The sequence below is a fragment of the Mytilus galloprovincialis genome, chromosome 10 (assembly GCF_965363235.1).
Source record: "Mytilus galloprovincialis chromosome 10, xbMytGall1.hap1.1, whole genome shotgun sequence".
Classification (NCBI taxonomy): Eukaryota; Metazoa; Mollusca; class Bivalvia; order Mytilida; family Mytilidae; genus Mytilus; species Mytilus galloprovincialis.
In genome coordinates, this window is record NC_134847.1 from 57,430,799 (window position 1) to 57,452,228 (window position 21,430).

A 21,430-nucleotide genomic window follows, 5' to 3' on the forward strand; every position below is an offset into this window, starting at 1 on the left:
CCCAGGGGGTAACTACATTGAGGCAAATGAGGCAAATGCCTCATATTAGAAATTTAAAAAAAAAAAAAAAATGAAACAAAAGATTGTTTTAATATCAAATTGTTTTCACAGAAAGTGTCTAGCAAGAAGCAAGTTCTCTTCACTCTCTGGTGTTGCCCCTGCATGTTTTTCGTGATCCATGTTTCTATTTTACTTTTAGTTTTCAGAGTTGATGGTCTATTGTTTGTACTTCTGTGTCTGGGGTTTGTCTTTTGTTTATTTATTGTCCTACTTAATGACTAGTCTGAGTGTTGATTTTCATTTGTAAACGTGTGGTTTTGCAATGTTGCATGCCCACTGATGTCCAGATATTGTGCGAGAAAATATTTTAAAAATATATACGATGCTACAAGACAGACAAAAATGGTCATTTCTGCATTAAGAGTTGAACTTGATATCAAAGAATAAAAACCTGGCTTTTTTTTTTTTTAAACTAGATAGCTGACATGGTTTAAATTAAAGTAAGGTCACCAATTTCCCGGTATCAAATAGTTTGAAAAAAAAACAATAATGTATTGCCATATGATCTTTTACATTGAAGGGTTAAACTTGCATCAAGTCATGTTCAGATGCTTTAGCAGAAAATAAAGGAATATTGAGTTAATGTGCACAAAACCTAATCGCACACAAAGTCAATGCATAGAAAAAATACTTATGATCAATGGTCAAAGTTGCTGGAGGGTCTTCAACAATAAAAGAATCATTAATACCGTAAAACAGGGTCAAGATGGTCCCAGTGTCGACTTAAGCAGTACTAGTACTTAAAGTATAATCAGTACTGCACTGTCACTATATTTAAATCTAGTCATACAAAAATCACCAAAGTTTAAGCACAATACAAGACAAGAACAGACAGACAGATCCGGTATTAACGATTATGAGAATTATGATTTTTGCTTTATCCTTCATATCGGTCTTTTAATGTTGTCCATTAAACCTAAAAGTCTTAAATTCTTAAATTACAATAAATCTATGTTTTTGCTTTGAGACCAGAATATTGTCAAAAAATTGCTAAAAATTAATTGCATTTCAATGTCTGAAAGAGTCCAGCAATGTTCAGAATGCATGATTTAGCATTATTTTCACAGGGCGTCTGGGACCTTGATCCGCCCTGCCCCCTTAAATCTCCTGCTCTGAAAAATATATAATGGCCAGATATAAATCTATATACCCCAGTTTAGACTTACAACAAATAACAAATGTAATCAACAGGTAGGGTAAATGTCAATGAATTAAGAAACATTTTTATGCTGATACTATAAATATACTGGCTCAACAAAGAAAATGTATATAGCAGTGTGAACAAATGAATTAACCTCTGCAATGATCCATTAGTGCGCTAGTGGTTTATGCCACAGGGTAGTGATATGCGTCAAGTGTGGTTACATTTCATTGATTTGTTAACTACCGCTGGCTAGCATACTTGCTGTGTGAAAAGAAAGCCGAGTGTGTAAGTCTTTCCTGCCAGTACATAGCCTCTACACTACCAAGACTCCTGCAGTGCCTCCCCGCGACAGTGCAAATAAACTGGGGTCTAGCACCTCAGGCTAAACTGCAGGAGATCTCGGAGCAGCAAGGGCCCTAGAGATGCAGTGTGTAGATGCCCTAGCACTCATCAACCTTGTCCCAGCTATGGGTGAATAGACGGTTAGATGAGAGTCGTAGCCCAGTAAGGCAACTCATCTAGGAGAAGGTAAACTTCGAAAACAAACCTGGATAGAATGGATTCATAAGCTCAGGACAGCAGCCCTTCTAGAGGATGGAAACCTTGACTACAAATTCCCTGGCCCTCCAGGTTGGAGTGTTGGGCATGGGGTTAACTCCCCCATCCTGTAAAAACAACTACAGTTACAGAAACCACAACAAATGAAATTAGATTACCCTCTGTTATAGGTTCAACGGGGGACTCAAACCTTAGCGGAATGACTTCTCCTAGTGAAAGCCCTATTGTAGAAACTAGGAAAATGAACATGAGTCTTCTAGGACCTAAAGCACACATACATATAGGAGCCTGGAATGTTCGAACCATGTATGAAACATCAAAGACTGCACAGGTCATCAAGGAAATGCAGCACTACAGGTTAGACATTCTTGGTGTGAGCGAATGTCGTTGGACTGGCTCAGGAAAGACCAGAACAAATAGTGGAAACATCATCCTACACTCTGGAAACATTGACAAACATATTAATGGTGTAGCAATAATTATATGCAAAGAAAAGGCAAAATCACTACTAGAATGGGAACCAATCAGTGAAAGATTTAACTCCAACTACTGTAAACTTTCTATCATACAGTGTTACGCACCAACAAATGATGCTGAAGATGAGACTAAGGATGATTTTTATGAACAGCTACAGACTGCCATTTCCAAAGTACCTCAACACGACATGCTGGTAATAATGGGAGACCTTAATGCTAAAGTAGGATCCGACAACACTGATGCTGAATATGTGATGGGCAGGCATGTTTGCGGGATGAAAAATGAGAATGGTGAACGTGCTATCGATCTCTGTCTTTGTAATAAACTGGTGATAGGAGGGACCATCTTTCCACATAAAAACATCCATAAACTAACATGGAAATCACCTGATGGAAGAACAGTTAACCAGATTGACCACATATTGGTGAACAACAAGTGGCGTAGATCATTAAGAGATGTACGAGTAATCAGGGGTGCAGATGTAAACAGCGATCACTATCTACTGAAAGCTACCATCAAACTAAAACTAAGAAAGGCACCTATTGAAAACCAGAACAGAAAGAGACTAGACACAGCAAGGTTGAAGTCACCAAACGTCAAGAAAGCTTTTTGCTTAGAATTGAAAAATTGGTTTAGTGTGCTAGATAACTCTGATGATGGAGAAGATAGTGTACAAGAGAAATGGGATAGCATCAAAGATATTTATGTAAAGACGGCAGAAAAGACAGTTGGTCACAAGACAAAAAAGAACAAAGATTGGTTAACATCGGAAACATGGCCAAAAATTGAAGAAAGAAAGACTATAAAACTAAAATCAGTAAATACAAAATCCAAAAGGTTACAAGATCAACTACAAGTAACATACAGAGCAAAAGACAAAGAGGTTAAAAGAAGTGCTAGAAAAGATAAAAGACAATATTTGGAGGACCTTGCAAAAGAAGCAGAAAAGGCAACCATTCTTGGAGAGTTAAGTACAGTTTACAAAATCACCAAACTACTCTGTGGAACATCAAATGCACAGACAGCACATGTAAACGACAAAAATGGCAAAGCATTGAAAACAGAAAGGGAACAAGCAGAAAGGTGGGTCCAACATTTCAAAGAGGTATTAAACTGCCCTGAGCCTGATTTCATAGCTACCCCTGAACCATCAGAAGATGATTTAAACATCAACTCAGAACCACCAACTATAGATGAAGTAAGAAATGCCATTAAATCATTGAAGACTGGGAAGGCACCAGGCATTGATTCCATTCACGCAGAGATGTTAAAGGTAGACTTAGAAACATCATCCAAAGTACTCCACAATCTTTTCCTTGTCATCTGGGAAGAAGGGGACATTCCATCAGACTGGAGCAAAGGCCTGATTGTGAAATTACCAAAGAAAGGCAATCTACGCAACTGTGACAACTGGAGAGGGATTACATTACATTCTGTCCCTAGTAAAGTCTTTTGCAAGATTCTTCTAAAAAGAATTGATAAAATTGTAGATGAAAAGCTTAGAGAAGAACAAGCAGGCTTCAGAAGAGGCAGAGGATGCATTGACCAAATTTTCACTCCGAGGAACATCATCGAGCAATGCATTGAATGGAACACACCACTTTTCATTAATTTCATTGACTTCAAAAAGGCCTTTGACAGTATTCATAGAGAAACTCTTTGGAAAATTGTAAGATCATATGGAATTCCACCTAAGATATTGATGCTAATAAAAGCCTTCTACAACAGCTTTGAATGCAGTGTCATCCTTGACAGCTCTATCTCAGACTCATTTGAAGTAAAATCTGGTGTAAGACAAGGATGTATTATGTCACCAATCCTATTTTTATTGCCCATTGACTAGATACAAAGAAATACAACATCAGACAAGAAAAGGGGTATCCAGTGGACCATGTTTAACCAGCTAGAAGACCTTGATTTTGCTGATGACATTGCCATATTATCAACAACAAGTGAACACCTCCAAGAGAAGACTAACATACTTACCAACTATGCAAAGCAAACTGGTCTGAATGTCAATGCCAAGAAGACCAAGGTAATGTCAATAAACACTAGAAATACAACACAGATAACAATCAATGATCTGCCAGTGGACAGTGTTGACGATTTCACTTACCTTGGAAACATCATAAGCAAAGATAATGGAACAGGGAAGGATATAAAGGCAAGACTATCTAAGGCACGTGCAACATTTGCTAGACTTCATACAATCTGGAAGTCTAACCAGTACAGTTTAAGGACCAAACTGCGAATTTACAACAGCAATGTAAAATCTGTCCTACTGTATGGTTCGGAAACTTGGCGTGTTTTAGTGAGTGACCTTCAAAAAGTAGATGCTTTCCATACAAGCTGCCTTAGAAAAATCAACAAAATATTCTGGCCAAATAAGATCAGCAACAAGAGTCTTTTGAAGAAATGCAATGCTAAAAGTATAACAGCAGAAATCAAACAACTAAGATTTAGATGGTTAGGCCATGTACTGAAAATGCCACAACATCGCACACCTAAAACAGCTTTATATTGGACACCACCAGGAAAAAGGAAACCAGGGAGGCCTAGAATCACCTGGCGAAGAACTGTAACAGCAGAATTAGAAGCCATGGGCTACACCTGGGGCCAAGCCCAGTACATGGCTAAGGACAGAGAGAAGTGGAGGCAGTTTGTTGTGGCCTTATGTCCCACTTGGGATGAAGAGGATTAGTAAGTAAGTAATGATCCCATTAAACTGGCCTATTAATGTCAGATGCAATAAGTCAATAGGTAAGCTTTGTGAAGGAATTGACTCCCCATAAAAAATAAAACAACGGGATCTATTACTAGGTGTAGTAATGTTATAATTCAGTGGCGGATCTAGCCAATTTAAACAAGGGGGAGGGAGGGTTTTCCAACCAAGTATACAGGAGAAGTTCCCAGAGGTTGATTTAGGGGGCAAGGGGCCTGGGCCCCCTTTTTCAGGAAAAAAATGGTTGCTTTTATAGGGAATCACTGAAGCATGACTGGAGTGAGCCTCTTAGGCAGTCAGTGTGCCTCCACTTATGAAAAATTCTGGAACCACCACTGGGTTTCAACCATATGTCCTCAGGCGCAGATCCAGGGGGGGTCCTTTTGGAACATCCCCTTTTTTTGGGGGACGATCAATGCATTTGAATGGGGACATGTAGTTGGAGCCCCCCTTTGTCCTGGGTTAGGAACCCCCCCCCCCCCCCCCTTTTTTAAAATGGCTGGATCCATCCCTGATCCTCATCTTAAAGAATTGTTCATAAAAAAAGGGGTGGTTCCAACCAAGGTTTCACCACTGTAATTGTCTTTATTTGACTTTGTGTGTCTATTTTTCCCAAGAGGAGTTTGTTTGTGTTTATAGATGAGGTATAATTATGCCATGGCGGTCGAGTTACATCAAACTTTCTGGTCAGGCCGGGTATTATGAAATCACAGAAAATTCAAGAACTAAATAATCCAATAATCTGTAGTATTGTTGTCAAGAAATACACAAGTAAATTCACTAATCTATTTATTAAAATTCCATTCCGGACACTATTTACATAACATACAGTTTACAAAAATGTATAATTGAAATATTCATTAGCAAATTACTTTCACACGGTATAAAATCGGCAACAGTGTCTAATACTGTACACACACAAAAACCCACGCATAGCGTCCAATCCTATGCGGACAAAACCACGCAACAGTGTCCAATACTGTGCGGACAAAACCACACATCAGTGTCCAATACTGAGCGGAACCACGCAACAGTCTCCAATACTGTGCGGACAAAACCACGCATCAGCGTCCAATACTGAGCGGAACCACGCAACAGTCTCCAATACTGTGCGGACAAAACCACGCATCAGCATCCAATACTGAGCGGAACCACGCAACAGTGTCCAATACTGTGCGGACAAAAAGAATATAAGAAATAATAATAATTCCAAAGCTATCAGTAATCTGCTAAGATATATCTAAAAATGTTATGAGCCTAGAATAACAAAAATCCTTTTTAAATAACTTTTCACATTGTATTGTTCTTAAATGTCTTGCCTTCAATCCTCTCCAACACTAAAAACAGAGGGCTCTTATATACCTATGATCTCCAAATATTCTCCAAATCTTCTCCAACTGACCTAAATATTCTCCAAATATTCTCCAACTGACCTAAATAATCTCCAAATATTCTCCAACTGACCTAAATTATCTCCAAATATTCTCCAACAGACCTAAATAATCTCCAAATATTCTCCAACTCTTTGTTTACAAAAATAAAACATATAAATCAAATAAAAGTATTTACTACGTGACCTTGGAGAACATGCAATGCTAATCTCTTATAGCAGGATAGCCATTTGACTTAATGACTTTAACAGACGATAATCAAAACGTTAATATGACAAAATTAATTACAGTGGACATAAAATAACACTTGTACAATTACATCTCTGGATGTTGTGTTGTAGGTCTCAGAACTCTGACCAATATTCTATATTCATTTCAATCTTAATATATATGTAACTGGATGTGTTTTACCAATTTCTGAAATACAGTTTGTTTATACCATAACAAATTATTTGACAATCTTTCCATTGCCACAGTATTGTCATATGCATGTCTCTACGTGTATTATGTGTCTCTGTTGGTACTCTGCAGTTCAAAGCTTTTAGAGAGTGTAAATAAAAGGGGAGAGAAACAAAGGCATGTGTTATCATATTGTAATAAGACATCTACTGATCTGAATACAGCTTGCCATCTCCATAAATACTTTTTAATTATAATTTATGTGCAAGTGTGAAGGTTTTCAATAAGGAAAGGCAAATTATAAGTAAAATTGGATGACAAATAGGTCAAGGGAGATAATACAACTATTAGATGGTAATTCTGAGCTGACTCGTCTACTGCATGATCTCCTACAAGTTAACACACACCTGTAATGATTATTGTTATAGTACTATCATTTCTGAGAAGGGGAATGATCAAACTAATGCCAAAAAGACTTTGTGGAATAAAAACATGCATTTTGATTTTAATTTATATTGAACAATAATGAAGTCATAATTGTGGCAAGGAAAATAATTTTGTTTTTTTATCCTTCAAATTATTTTTTACAAAATGTTACCGATCAGAAATCAGAATTTCAATTGGCAATCTTGTAAATTTATAACTATTATTAGGTTAAACAGAGACATGAAAATGCAGTATATATGTCTCTGGGTTAAACAAAAGGACACTTTAAGAAAGTCAAGATAAGGCAGCAACCATTTGATTTTCTGGGGGGGGGTATGGTTTTTTTTTCTGGACAATCTTTTTTTTTCGCGACAAGTCGAAACAATTTTTTTCTTTCAATTTTAGCATTACATATAGTGGCAGCTGAGGGTGAAACAAACAATATTTTTTTCCTCAGAATCAAAAACAAATTATTTTTTTCTCCAAAAACTGGAAACAAACTTTTTTTTCCAAAAAAAACCATAGTCCCCCCCAGAAAATCAAATGGTTGCTGCCTAACTAAAATTGTTTATAATTGCTGATCATTGCAATATATGTTTTCTGTATTTGTCTACATATTCGTACCATTGAGCATGTCATTGTAAAAACAAACATCCAGTACATATACATAACTATATATTTTGTCTATTGATATTGGCTTAAGATTGAAGATAAACTGTTTCTTATGACTCTAACGTGTTTGTTACTGTGTGAACCGAACCCATTCATAAATTCCCCAAGTCTATCTTTATATTGCTATAACAATTCAGATCTGTCTGTCCTACTCTTGTAACTTTTGACTGACCAGCACAACTGGACAAGAGTTTACCCATCCTATTCTGAGGTTAACTTCTTTCATCTTAATTAAGTTTGATGTGCATGAACACCCACTGCAGACATTATAATGAACTAATGCAGACAGATAGCCATCAAATATTTACTTGTCAATTATTTGTCCTGAAATAGGGGTCAGTCTAATATTAATGGTTAGGGCAGAACATTTGATGATTCTGATGGCCAGTCAATAAACTTCCAAGTCAATACACACTAAGTACTTATTTGAAATCTTCTAAAATACTGTCTGGTGCAGAAAACTGGAATTGATGGTGCAGTATGCTTCGGCTTGTTGTAAGTAAATCAATCAATGTATAGGTATAATAGAACTATTTAGTACTGACATTTTGTCTCTTTCAATATTTCATGAAAACCAATGATGGCAAGATCTCTTTTCAAAGTGCTACAAACTTTTTAGTTGACTTAAGCTCTGAAAACAAATTCCTATAAAAAATTTACCATATTACCACACCTATATAGGATTTTTTTTTATTTCAGAGAAAAGTGCATGTCTTTTACTCCCAAACCCCCAAAAATACACGCAAAAAGGAAAGTAGAAAAAAGAGAGAAATATCTATAAATGATCTCCTAGGTCTAATGTGTAACTGTCACATGACATTTTATGATATCATTGACCTTCAAATTTAAAATGAAAAAATTTAATACTATATATGCTTTTTTGATTGTTATAATTCTGTTGTTTTTGTGTGTGATTCAAATTTTACATGGAATATTGTACAATTAAAAGTATACTGGTGCAGATTGTCCATCCTGGTACAACAACATTTGACTTTGGTATATATGTTCATATGTGAAGTTACTGTAATAGTTCAATGTTTGAGTAGTCAATGTTTTGGTAGATGCCCTTACCCCCATGTTTTCAGCTACTGACCATAATGTCACTTCAAAGACATATTTATGATGTTTAACCATCATCACCTTGCAGAATGGCCATGTGGTCAATTTCTGGAATTCTACACATAAACAGAGTAAGATCTTTATACAAACATCTGTGCCATGATTCTAAATTCATTAGGATATAATGGTCTGTTATGATTGAATTGGAGGGAATAGAATTTGGAGGTTCTAAATTAGCACCACTGTCAAATTCTTTTCATGTCCTGTTTGCTTTCTGACAGAGGAGATACCATCTTTTTAAGCATCAACTATTTGGTCTTTGGATATTTTTGAATTGCTGATTTAGAGTCAAAGAAGACTTTAATTAATAATATTTCAGAATTTTATGACATATCAATATTTTCATGAAAGCATATTGTAAAATTAATGTTTGAAGTCCAGATGTCATAATTGCAATTTTTTTTCAAGACTGTAAGAAAAGAAAAGTGAGTAGAGAGGAGAAAGAGGACCACAAAAGATAATGTGAATAATTGAGAAAAGATAGAATTATGATAAAAACATAAAGTAGTTTGAAAAAAGCCCTTGACTTGTCAAACACTCAAGGTAACTTGAAAAAAGCAGATCTTAGCACTAACTGACTGATATTGAAGTCTAATTATTATAGTCCTCGTTATTTAGCAATTAATTTTAGCATGCATTAGTCACTTAGACCTCCAAGAACACTTCATACTTATTAAAAACACAGTAAAACTTAAATATTGCAAGAGCAAGAGCACGAACACCTAAGTAATTTTTGTTGTAATACTTGAAATAAAGTGTTTACACAATTAACAGACACCAATTAACCAGATAGGTAATTCACTATTTCTTACATACCAAAGTATTAAAAAATGTTTATTTTCTAACTTAAAGGTCAGAATGTCTATGACCTACCACACATTAGGCTGTCCAAAAAATTTCTTATAATTATTTCTTATAATTCGTTTTTGCCTCTTTAGTTATTTTAAAGATATTGGATGGTATAAAAGATATCTATTATAAATCTTCACTTTTACAATCTATATAACAAAATTTTTTTGGGGTCGTATAAAAACAATAGCAAATTAAAATAGATTGTTTTAGGATGTTTTTCACAAGTCTGATACAGAATACATTTTGTATTTCAATCTAAAAACATTGCCCTCTTTAGAAGAAATAATCTAAAATTTTATTTTTCACCCTACAGAAACAGCTTAAATAACTCCTTGATTTTTTTCCTAAAAAAATCGTATTATCTTTTAGGATTCATAGTTTATTTTCCTCTTTTATTTGAATTTTTTTTCTTTCTTATAAAGTTTTTTTCTTTCTTATAAAGTTGTTTTCAAAATTGATGCAGAAAAAGGCAAGGTCAAAGCAATATATGTTCCAAAATATCGTTAAAAACTATAATGGATCAAATATATCTCAGTTTCCTATTTAAGAAAAACATCAATCAGATTTAAAGATATGAAATTTTTTCTGGTCAAAACCACATTTCAAATTATCCTTTTTTGAAAATTCTTAAATATTAATTAATCATATTTACTTAGAAAGTAAATCTAATTAAAAATTCCATTAGTATACCATCTATTCTATTGCAAGTGTCAAATTTCCATGATTTATAATAATGAATTAACTTTAAAAATAATGTCTTCTTTCAAAAGGTGCAAGGTGTATACAGTTTTTTTGCAACCTGTTGTTGCATATTATACGAAGAAACGTCTTCAGCTGTCAGAATTATCACTGGATTACTTAAATGTAAATAAATTGCCTTCAAATTTTCTTTAATCCATTATTTTTTAACAAATAAACCAAGACGATGATTTTTGCAAGAGGCATTTAAAAATATTTATAAGATAAAGGCTGTACATTCCTGCATACTCAGCACAATTACTCAATCAAAAGAAGATGCTATTTTTAATTTTATCTTAACAGTTATTTTTTACAACTTCCTGCAATTATTTTGTGTTACCAAGAGACAGAAAAAATCTCTAGGAATTTATAACATTACCTCACAGTAAAAGGTTAATCTTTAATCTTTGAATGTGATCAAATCTAAATAAAACAAATACTTAATCTAGACAGAAGCATGCCCTCACAACACTTAACTCTGGAGGAATCAAACAGTGATTTGCAACTAATTTATTTGCTATGCCTGTAAATTGCCCCTGCAAGTATCAGGGATTGATCCAGGTCCCAGGAAAGACTGGGAGGGAGTGTACATAATGATTAAAAGAGAAAAAAAAAAACCACTATTGTCTATTTCATGGATGCCAGTTTTTTTGGTGGTTGGAGGAAGCCAGAGTGCCTGGAGAGAACCACAGAAGTTCTACAGGAAAACAAGCTATCATTGTCGATTTAGATTGGAGTACAACACACCTGCTACATGCAAGTCTTGTACTCACACCCTCAGTGTTGACAGGCTATTGGAACAGTTGTTGAACTATACAGTCCACTCAGCCAGCCCTGCCCTTCATAATTTGATAAATTTTATGTACTGAATAGATATCTCATGTACAGGAAGGCTACTGCACACTCAGACTGCACATAATATAACTGTGTAACAACACCAAAGGAGTAGGGGCATTAAGGCCTAGTTTTGGCCCAAGAAAATGAAATGTTTGATAACTATTTCAAATTGGCACATAATGTTTAGAAATGCATAGGGTCAAGAAATATAAATGAAAAACATTAAGATTTTTATCTGATGACGTCACAATTACGTCATAATATGTACTGTTTTCACAAAAACGATGAAAAATACAGAATTTATGCAGTTTTCTGTCTTTATTTCCGTTGTGGAAACATCCTGTGCAGCCGAGAAACAACAAAATAATTTAACAAAAGCTTTATTATAACTATTGGCATTATCTCACCAAATATAAAGTTGTTTCTTGGGTGCTCACATCTTTTTTCAGTCTAAAATATACTTACAATTTGATGAAAGAACAAGGAAAATCACAAAATTTAACAAAATATGCAAATTAGGTTATGATTTGTTGCCATGGTAACTTGCTGTATGTCAAATTTTTTTTTTTTTTTTTTAGTACCTTATACCTTAGACAAGTTTTCAGTAATTTAAGAATATGTATGATAACTTTAAAATTTGCAGTAATTTGTGGGCCAAATAAGGGCTTTATTGCCCCTACTCCTTTTAATAGAGATGGTCAAGTTAAACATTTGAAATTCAATTCTGTTATTCTTTTGCAGAGCATACATGACTTTAAATACTTTAGCCACCTCATACATTATTTTTGTTCAAGTTAAACTTTTGCCATTTGGGTGTCAATTTGTCAAATATATATTCTCATCAAAATATAAAAAAAAAGTCAATTAAACAGGAAAAAAGAGGGCACACACTGAAATGTCTCGCTTGCTTGTTTTATCAATCATGATTGAATTTATGTTGGAAGACTTTATAATTAAGGTTTTACTACATTGTCTTAAAACCTAAACATTATCAATGATCTATGTTAACGAGGTCAAGACCAGATAAAAACCTACCATAAATTCTTACCATACACTAAATATAAGTGACCCAAAGGTAGATTTACAGGGGAACACAGGGCCTAGCCCCCACCCCACCCCCCCTTTTGTGGTGAAAAATTGGTTGGTTATATAGAAAATCACTGAAGCATAACTGGAACAGGCCATCTCTTAGACAGTCAGTGTGACCTATTGCTAATAATATCTCGAAAACCACAAAAAGTTCACCAATGAACCATGAAAACAAGGTCACGGTCAAATGAACCCTGCCAGACAAATATGTTCATCTTACAAACATCCAATACTCCAAATATAGTGAACTTATTGTTAACAGTATCTGAGAAATGAAACAAATCATGAAAACTTAACATTAAGGATCTTACCATCATTCTATACACATAACCTTGAACTCCATAAAATGAGGTAAAAGGTGATCCAATATGTCTGCTATGTCAGACTTTGTTAAGATCCTTTATACCATATATCCTTTTAACTCCTAAAGGAGGAATTCACCACTTCTCTGTTATGATTTCATTGAAAAGAAGAAAATTTCTTTGCAAAGACTTTACTGTACCTAACAAAATGACCTTTGACCTTTATGAAAAAGAAGGATTGTGAGGATACATAGCATGACTATTTGTAGTATGTCATATGACTAGAGTCCACGCTGTTTAGACCTTATTGAAATATTTTACAAAGATAGCAGGACAGAAAGACCATGAACTCAAAATAAACTTAAATCGTAACCCATTGACCTTGAAGAGGTTAAAAGTGATCAGACATTTGAATTTATCAATACCAATGTGTAGGCCGAGTCTGTAGAAGAATGCTTTCATCCATGGTGGTAATGTTCTGTATATAGGAAGGTATGCTGTAGTTCTGACAGAGAATCCATGTATCTACCACCATGATAAGTTGATCAAAGATGCTATGAATTATGAATGTCAATACAGTTTGCTTGAACTGACATGATTTGGGTTATTTTTATGAATGGAGGTGAGCTAGGTCGTGTTATTCAACAGAAGTGCAAGTATGTGTATTATCTGATTTAAAAATGTCTGACTTCAACAGAAAGCCTTTGTTTGTTTTTTTTAACTTAAATATTTGTAATATTTTGTCTAGATGTAACAGTTATGAGCTATTTTTGTTGCATGGCCTAATTCTTCAACAAAGGCAGAGGAGGAAAGTTAAATTGGATGAAAGCACACTGAAGGCTAAACTTACTGGGAGAAGGAAAAAAGGATGAGTATTACAGGATTTCATGAGAGAATAAGATGATAAATTTGTACATAAATTATACAAGGGGATCTTGTATTGATGATCAGATTGTCTGTTAAAAGTTTCTCTTTATATCTTCAGTTTTCCCAAGACAGTTTAAAGGGTATAACAAAAATTTTCATTAAAGGGCAAAAACTCCTATAAGAAGATATCTGCTGTTTTAGGAATATTGCTTATTTATAGATACATCTTGCTAATCAATTTTGATTATAAATTTTGTATACATCTACAAGAGTTTTCAAGATAATAGGCAATTATGCCACATTAATTATGAATTTCCCAACAGGGCCAAAGATTCCAATGTGAGTTAACTGTTGTTTTTTTGCAATGTTAAGACTTATTTGTAGATCCCCTCTTACTAATATTTCTTTCTAATTTAAAAGTGTCTAACTAGCTGTTATAGTTTCAATAGGCAAAAAACACAAAAAGTTGGTAAAAAATTGTTATTAAAGGGCATTAACTTCAACACAGAGATGTATGACAATTTCAGCCATGTTGATTTATTCCTTGTTGATCTTGTCTTCTTTTTTTCTGTTCAAAGTTTATGTCTACTTATTATAGTGTTCAAGAATATAGGCAAAATAGAAAATAAATTGTAAAATTCATTTAAGGGCAATAACTCCTACAAGAAATCATCTGACATGTTTTTTTTTACCTGATACCACTCAGAGCTCCCACTCAAGGTAAGATTTTCTCTACCTATAGCTGTTTTCAGACAAAATAAACTATAATAATTCCAGCCCTTACTGTCTCCCATTTCTTCGCCTTTTTGAGTGATAGATAGTGAGCGTAATATAACATCTTGATTATTCAGGTTAAGACAAAACTTGCATTTTAACCCTATGTTTTATTTTTAGCCATGTCTACAGAGGGCTTTTAGTTTGGTTAAATTAGCCCAGTAGCAGACTATTTTTGTAAAAGTTCATGAACCACAATAACAGACAACATATGCCAAGTGATGGGGAAAACTCAAAGTCTCTGATATAGTTTATTTGCAACAGCAATTCAAGTTTGTTGATGCTATGAATCTAGTTTGACATCGACAATTTGAAAAGAGACTCCAAGTTTTCAATCATCTGAAAATGACCGAAATTGTGTGAAAAAATTTCTGGATCCTTGGATATAAACCTTGATAGTGCTAATAAAGTCATATAATTGTTCCTAGATTGACTCATCCAACTCTTTTAATACCTTACAACTGAAACCATGCAAGTATTAACCACTTTTTCTTGTAAAAGATCAGTTTTCAATTGAAATTTTATTAAGAGCTTTAAAATCAATATTAAATACCAATTTTTTTTTTACCCAGCAGTTTTATTTAATGAAATAGAACAAGCCATAAAATTGGCTGAGACATGTATGGTTTCAGTTGTAACTTCGTTGATACTTTTTGATTAGTTCAAAGTATGTGAATAAATGACTGGTAAAACAGAAGTTTGGAAGCAAGTTATCAACACAAGAATACCAATGTTCTTATTTCAGCATCAAATGGTCATAATCACGATAATACTGTGGATTCAATTATTGTTGTTTTTCTTGGAATAAGGGAAACATAATAATAGTGTTTCCTTTCTTGGATTTACACTAAAGTCAGCATAAAAGCCTTTAAAAAGATATGTACTTGGTTGTACATGTAAATTCTTGGTTCACCAGGTAATACTTAATCCACAAAATTTGTATTCCAATAAGGATAATAATCAAACTACAGTATTTCAAACTTATCTTGAAGCGTTTAAAAAGTGCTATTCCTACTGGATTTCTATGGTATACTGCTATTTCAACTCCAAAAATAGTTTTTAATATGTGACAAATGTGTCAATATCGACTTGTCCATTATTTCTATCATTTCTTTTATTTAGTTTATTATTTTTTCAATTGTCTTAAAAAATAAAAATATATATTTACTTAAAAATAGTACTTATCCAATTTGAAGGATGAAAGATGCACATGTCGCAATGGAGAAAATAATATTTTTTGAAGAACAAATACAACACATTATGAAGTCCATTTATCATATATAACAGAATGCAAACATTTTTCCTACAGTTTGTATGTAAAAAAAACTCTCCATTACCAAGACATGCAACTTTCTATTTTCTAAATCTATCAAACATAATTTTCATTGTAAAATTTAAATTATAAATAATAACATTTCATGCTGAACTATAATATACTGTCAATAAAAAGTACAAGAAATAATGAGCTTGAATAAACAGAATTTGGCAGTTTGAGGTTTAAAATTGCTATGAAATATGGTAACTAAAACCCAATAGACACTTTTTTGGTTCATAACAACCTTTGGTAAAACACTATCAGGAAAATATACCAGTTATTCATCATTCATCTGCATGTAAAAAAAAAAAAAAAAATATTAGGTCTTGTCATATTTATCCTCTTTTTGTGAGTTTCCCCTTTCATCTTTTATGTTTCAAATTGAGAATGGAAATGTGGAAAGTAAAAAAGAGACAACAACCTGACCAAAGGGCAGAAAACAGCCATTTTTTTTTAATACAAAACAGCAAAAGTAAACAATCCAAAAGAAAGAAAAATTTCATGAAGATTTGAGTTATTGATCAATTCCAAGTTACTGGTAGAAACTCCTATAGATTTTCCTTCAACACACTTATAAACTATATATCTGATTTTAAATCCTTTAATTCACCAACAGTGTTGGACAAAAAGAGTATTTATTTCCATTGGAATTAGGACCAATTACTATCATTTGTAAATCAAGGCCTTCACAGATAGATTTAGAAACCCTACTTGGAACTTGTACAAGGCAAGTGAAACAAGCTGTTAACCTAAGCAAGAATTATTTCAATACCGACCAATTGTTATAATATGGCTGACGATAAATGAAATTGAACTGACATCTTGAAGGAAAGTTTGCATACTTGTGTATGATTTAAAAAAAAATTCTTGAACTAAGTATAAAATTGAGAGATTAGGTATGATTGCCAAAGCAATAACTATCCACCAAGTAACCCTTGATTTAAAGAGCAAAATTGTGTTGATAACATTGCTTCAATACACAGTCTGTCCATAGACATTATTGTTTAAATGAATGTAAAAAAACTATTGTAGAATTTCCATCGACCTTTTCATCTATAAATAAAATATAAGTTGATAAAGAAACAGATATACAAATTGTAGGAAAAATGTTTTATTTCTGTAATAAAAACTTCTACAGCTGTTGAAACAGAGGTAGAAAATAATTTTTTTCTCATTTATACAATATTAATAAAAATCACAATCATCCAATAATCATATTAACCAATCACAATAATCATTTAACTAATCATGATAATAATGATTTCTTGAATCAATGATAAATTAACATCTGGCTATTTACATATATGTACAGTGATGGCATGGTCATATTGCAGTAAAACATGATGTTCCTTGTAAAACCAAGGACTAATGCCCATTTTAAATAGAATGTATCATTTAATAATAAATTTATTAAAATGAGGAAGGGTGCTTAACAATAATAATCCTAATGATTGCAAATGATACTACTCCTCAACAGGTTCCAATGAAATGAATGTCAGCAACTGACAGTATTTTAAATTTTGCATACATGGATAGCTATGGCACAAATTTTTTGGAATAAATGCTCACTCAAGAACGATTTGTCCATTTTTAAACTAGGTGATGCTATATATGTCATTTTGGTTGTGAATTCTAGTATCACTCAATATAATTTTGAGAACATCTGAAAATAGACCAAAATAGACATCATAATTTCCTTTAAATCAAAACTTATTGGAGTATTAAATTAATACAAATACAATGTCTAGAATATATTAAAATGAAAATCTTTTTTCAAGATTTTAAGAAGATGAAAAGGGGGTGCAGGTGCATAATATACATAACTGCGTACTATACATGGCTGAATACTGTATCCAAAATAAGGTCCATAAGGGATTTATATCAAATATTACTCTACTGATTACTTTGAAAATCTTCATCAATGTCCCATAAATGTTTTTAAATTGTTTCTGTTCACTATGTGCATACTAACTAAAGGCAATATTTAAACAGTTTCTGATATGTAGTACATTCAATGTATATGCTTCTCCAACAGTGATATGTAGCTGAAGGAAAATAATGTTATCTTCTGCAATCTGACCATGCACTATACTTCTAAAAACAATGTTTTTCTCAAAATATTGCTATAAACTAGCACCAAATGGATATTTCAGTGCAACAACAGAATTACATGACAGGAACCCAGTTTACTGTACAATGCATTACTGTAGTGTACAGCAAATTTCTGCTGGATCTCTCTATATAATTCTATAGTTTAAGAGAATGATCATTGGTGCCAATATGCAGCAATATTTTTGAATTGACCAATGAAAAATGATGGTAACACTAGCAATGACATCTTTCATCCTGATAATTAAATGTTGACATAGAGTTGTAAGCAAATATATATACATTTCTTGTTAATTTAAGAGAATATTTTCTCTTAAAACTTCTACGTACATTATTACAATTTGAGGTAAAGAAAAGTTAGAAATTCAATATGAATTGGTTTAAATTAGACATCTTGTATATACGTTTCTGTAATTTAATTATTTGTAAAACCAAAAAGAATTATGTTACAAGAAAAATCTTTATAACCTAATTTGAAATATACCATTGTTTAGATAAAAAGCAATAAATATCAAAATAAACAAATGCAGTCTGTGTATTACAAAATTGATTATCAAATTATTTTGACGTCTTTTTTTTAATCATCATTTTCCAACCTATATTTGACCTCTCTAAAAGTAAAAATTTCCCACAAAACGTTTATTTCTTTACTATGACCCCCCCTTTTTTTGGTCAAAGGATTGTATTTGAATATCAAAAGAATCAGTTAAGAAGCTACTCTTTAAAATGCTTGATAAAAATGTTAGAAGATATTATAATTACATTTGTTTGCAGTTGAAATGAAAATATTATGACACAAATTTTATAAATCTAACTATTTAAACGCATAAATTTTAATCACATTTGCAAATTGTTTAAATATAAAAACATGAAATCAGATGAAAATAGCACTTTTCAATTATGTAAAATTATCAAAATGATTATATATATAACCTATTAGAAATGGAATGATACCCCACTTCAAAAAGTGTGTATTATTTACATATATCTATGTGTATAAATGGAAATAATCACCATGGAAATTCCAACAATCATTTATTTCTTTTTTTAAAGACATGAATAAGAAAATACCCAAAATATACTCTGCTTAGAACCGTTTTTTGTTTCATTCATTTTAAAAAAATTATTGCACACTGTTGTATATTAATCCGGTAGCACACCTTTCTCAGGAAGGTTTTTCTTAATTAGCATCGTGAACTCAAAATAAAAAGACTTTTTGGTTTGGATTTAGAATCATGTGTGATGTTAGTTAAGCACTCCTGATGTCTGTTTCCTATAGGTTAGCAGGCTAATGTCAGTGAAGTATAAACCAGGGAATATTTTATTTGATATAAACATGTTATAATCCAAAAATTCTTAAAAAGTTGGATGTTGATAATGTCAATCAATACCATGTCTTGAAAAAGAATTTAAATATTTCTCCCTTAAAAAAATAGACCTTTTTAAAATGAATTCAAGTAAATATTTAACGAATGAGTTATTTTAGAAACTTATATGTTGTCCCTCCCATGGGCAAGACTTTATAAACCTAAATTTTTAATCAGAGATTGTTAGAATTTCCATGTTTCTAATCACAGTCAGTATATCACCAGAATACTATATGTATTTCATTTGACTGTAGATCTAATGACCAACGACACATTTGATGCTAAATAAGGCACACAATAATAAACATAACGACATAGAGACAGAAATCGCTGATGATGAGGATGATGAAGTAGTAGTAGTAGAAGGTGAGGAAAGTTTACCCTCGTCACAATTATACGGGTCCTCAGGTTTGATGCCACTAGCACAGCGGCATTCGTATGAACCCACGGTGTTGTGGCATTTTGTTTGTCCATTACAATGATGCCCATGAATTCCACCTTTAACCAGACATTCATTCACATCTGAAAAATAAATATATAATAATTCAAAATTTTTGTGAAAGACTAAAATTTTATGATTTGTTGTTTCAGTCAGAACATTGTTTTGTGAAAGACTCAAATGTTTTATGCTTTGTTATGTCAGTCAGTACGTTTTTAAGTATGGGGATAATAATTCTAGCGCAAAATCCTGTCTAAAGTAAACCAGGTTTAAATATCAACATGTGTAGACTAAGCTTTTGTAATATAAGTGTATTTTTTTTTAATAAAATCTTTCATACAGAGATACAAATTGTAAGCCATGAAAATTTCGGTGCAACTTTAAATAAATTCTAAACATGTATTTTTTTGCAAAACAAGTTGTTGAATATGTTCATGTCTCACAATAAATTGAATTTGAATCAGTATTCTAAAGACGTATCTCTAGAACATGTAGAATGAGTCAAGATATTGAATGACCAGAACTTGACACAGAAAATAGAGATTATACCCAAATGAGATTACATAAGCTTATTGTAGGAAAAGTTCAAGAACGATTTAGGCAATCAAATTCTAATAGCTGCAAAATGTAATAACTAATAAATGTTCTGCTGACTAAGCAAATCTGCACTCAAATTCATATTTCGTTAAGATCTCAAATTAACCCAATTACACACCTCAGATTATCTGAAAACTACAACAGAAAGCTTTTAAAACAAGAATAGTACACATTGAGGTACTGCGATCTAAAATTTGTTGCCAAAATATTTCACCACAAGTATGTTGAAAAGATGTATTTACAAAAAGAAGGATAACTAATATGTCAAACAAATGAGTGACTGGTTTACAAAATAAGGCATCACAGCTGGTAACAGAAAAACTCAACCTTCACAAATGAAACAGCAAATACTTCAAATATTATGAAATCATCTGAACGTATTCACTTGAAGGTCTTTTCAAGGTAAATATGTGATTGTGAGAAGACCACATTCATCATTTTGATTTTAAAAATAGTAAAAACAATAACAAACAAAAACAGAACTGAAATTAAATGAAAGAATAATGTTGTTTTTTTTTAAACCTTGAGCTCTGATAATGCCTTCATAGCTTACTGTTCAGTGTGAGCAAAGGCTCTGTGTTGAAGACCGTACTTTGAACTATAACTGGTTTTCTTTTAAAAATTGTTGTCTCATTGGCACTCATACATCAACTTTTTTATATTTATATAGTTTATAGTATTTGTTCTCAGAGACATGTATCAGTCATTTCAGGCTAAATCAGGTCAAATATGACAGGTCAAATAGCTTTATATTAGTTCATTTTTACTTTTGACATCTTTTTTTTTTGTTCAACTCACATATTGTTCTATTCATATGATACTAAGGAAACTGTAACAACTTGATGTAACAACTTGATATAAAGGTTGTATGTTAAAGGATGACTATTTAAAGAGTAGTTTATTCAAACAGATCCTTTCCAAAGGTCAATGACAAAGTGTGCTCTGAGGATAATAACCGAAAAGTTCAAGTTTTAATTAACGTCAAAACTTTCAATAAAGAGAAAAGGTAAAACCCTGCGAAAAGTGAAGTGTACTTTGCTCTAATCGTACTTAATATTAAGTTTACCAATAATTCTTGAATGTAAATTTGATTTGACAAGAACCCTATGAATTCAATAGCAATCATACCCTTCACAGGTGGTAATGCTTAGCTTTTATATTCAACATTTAAAGAAA

General features: G+C 32.5%; 1 protein-coding gene across 3 annotated transcripts in view; it reads right to left on the bottom strand.

Annotated features, from left to right (window-relative positions):
- LOC143047933 (protein kinase C-binding protein NELL1-like) overlaps positions 1 to 21,430 on the bottom strand; it is a 112,336-nt gene that overhangs the window by 38,329 nt on the left and 52,577 nt on the right. For all 3 annotated transcript variants that reach the window (XM_076221290.1, XM_076221289.1, XM_076221291.1), the window contains one exon: positions 19,600 to 19,740. In XM_076221290.1, coding sequence (XP_076077405.1) covers positions 19,600 to 19,740 — 141 coding nt within the window. The remainder of the gene's footprint in view (positions 1 to 19,599; positions 19,741 to 21,430) is intronic.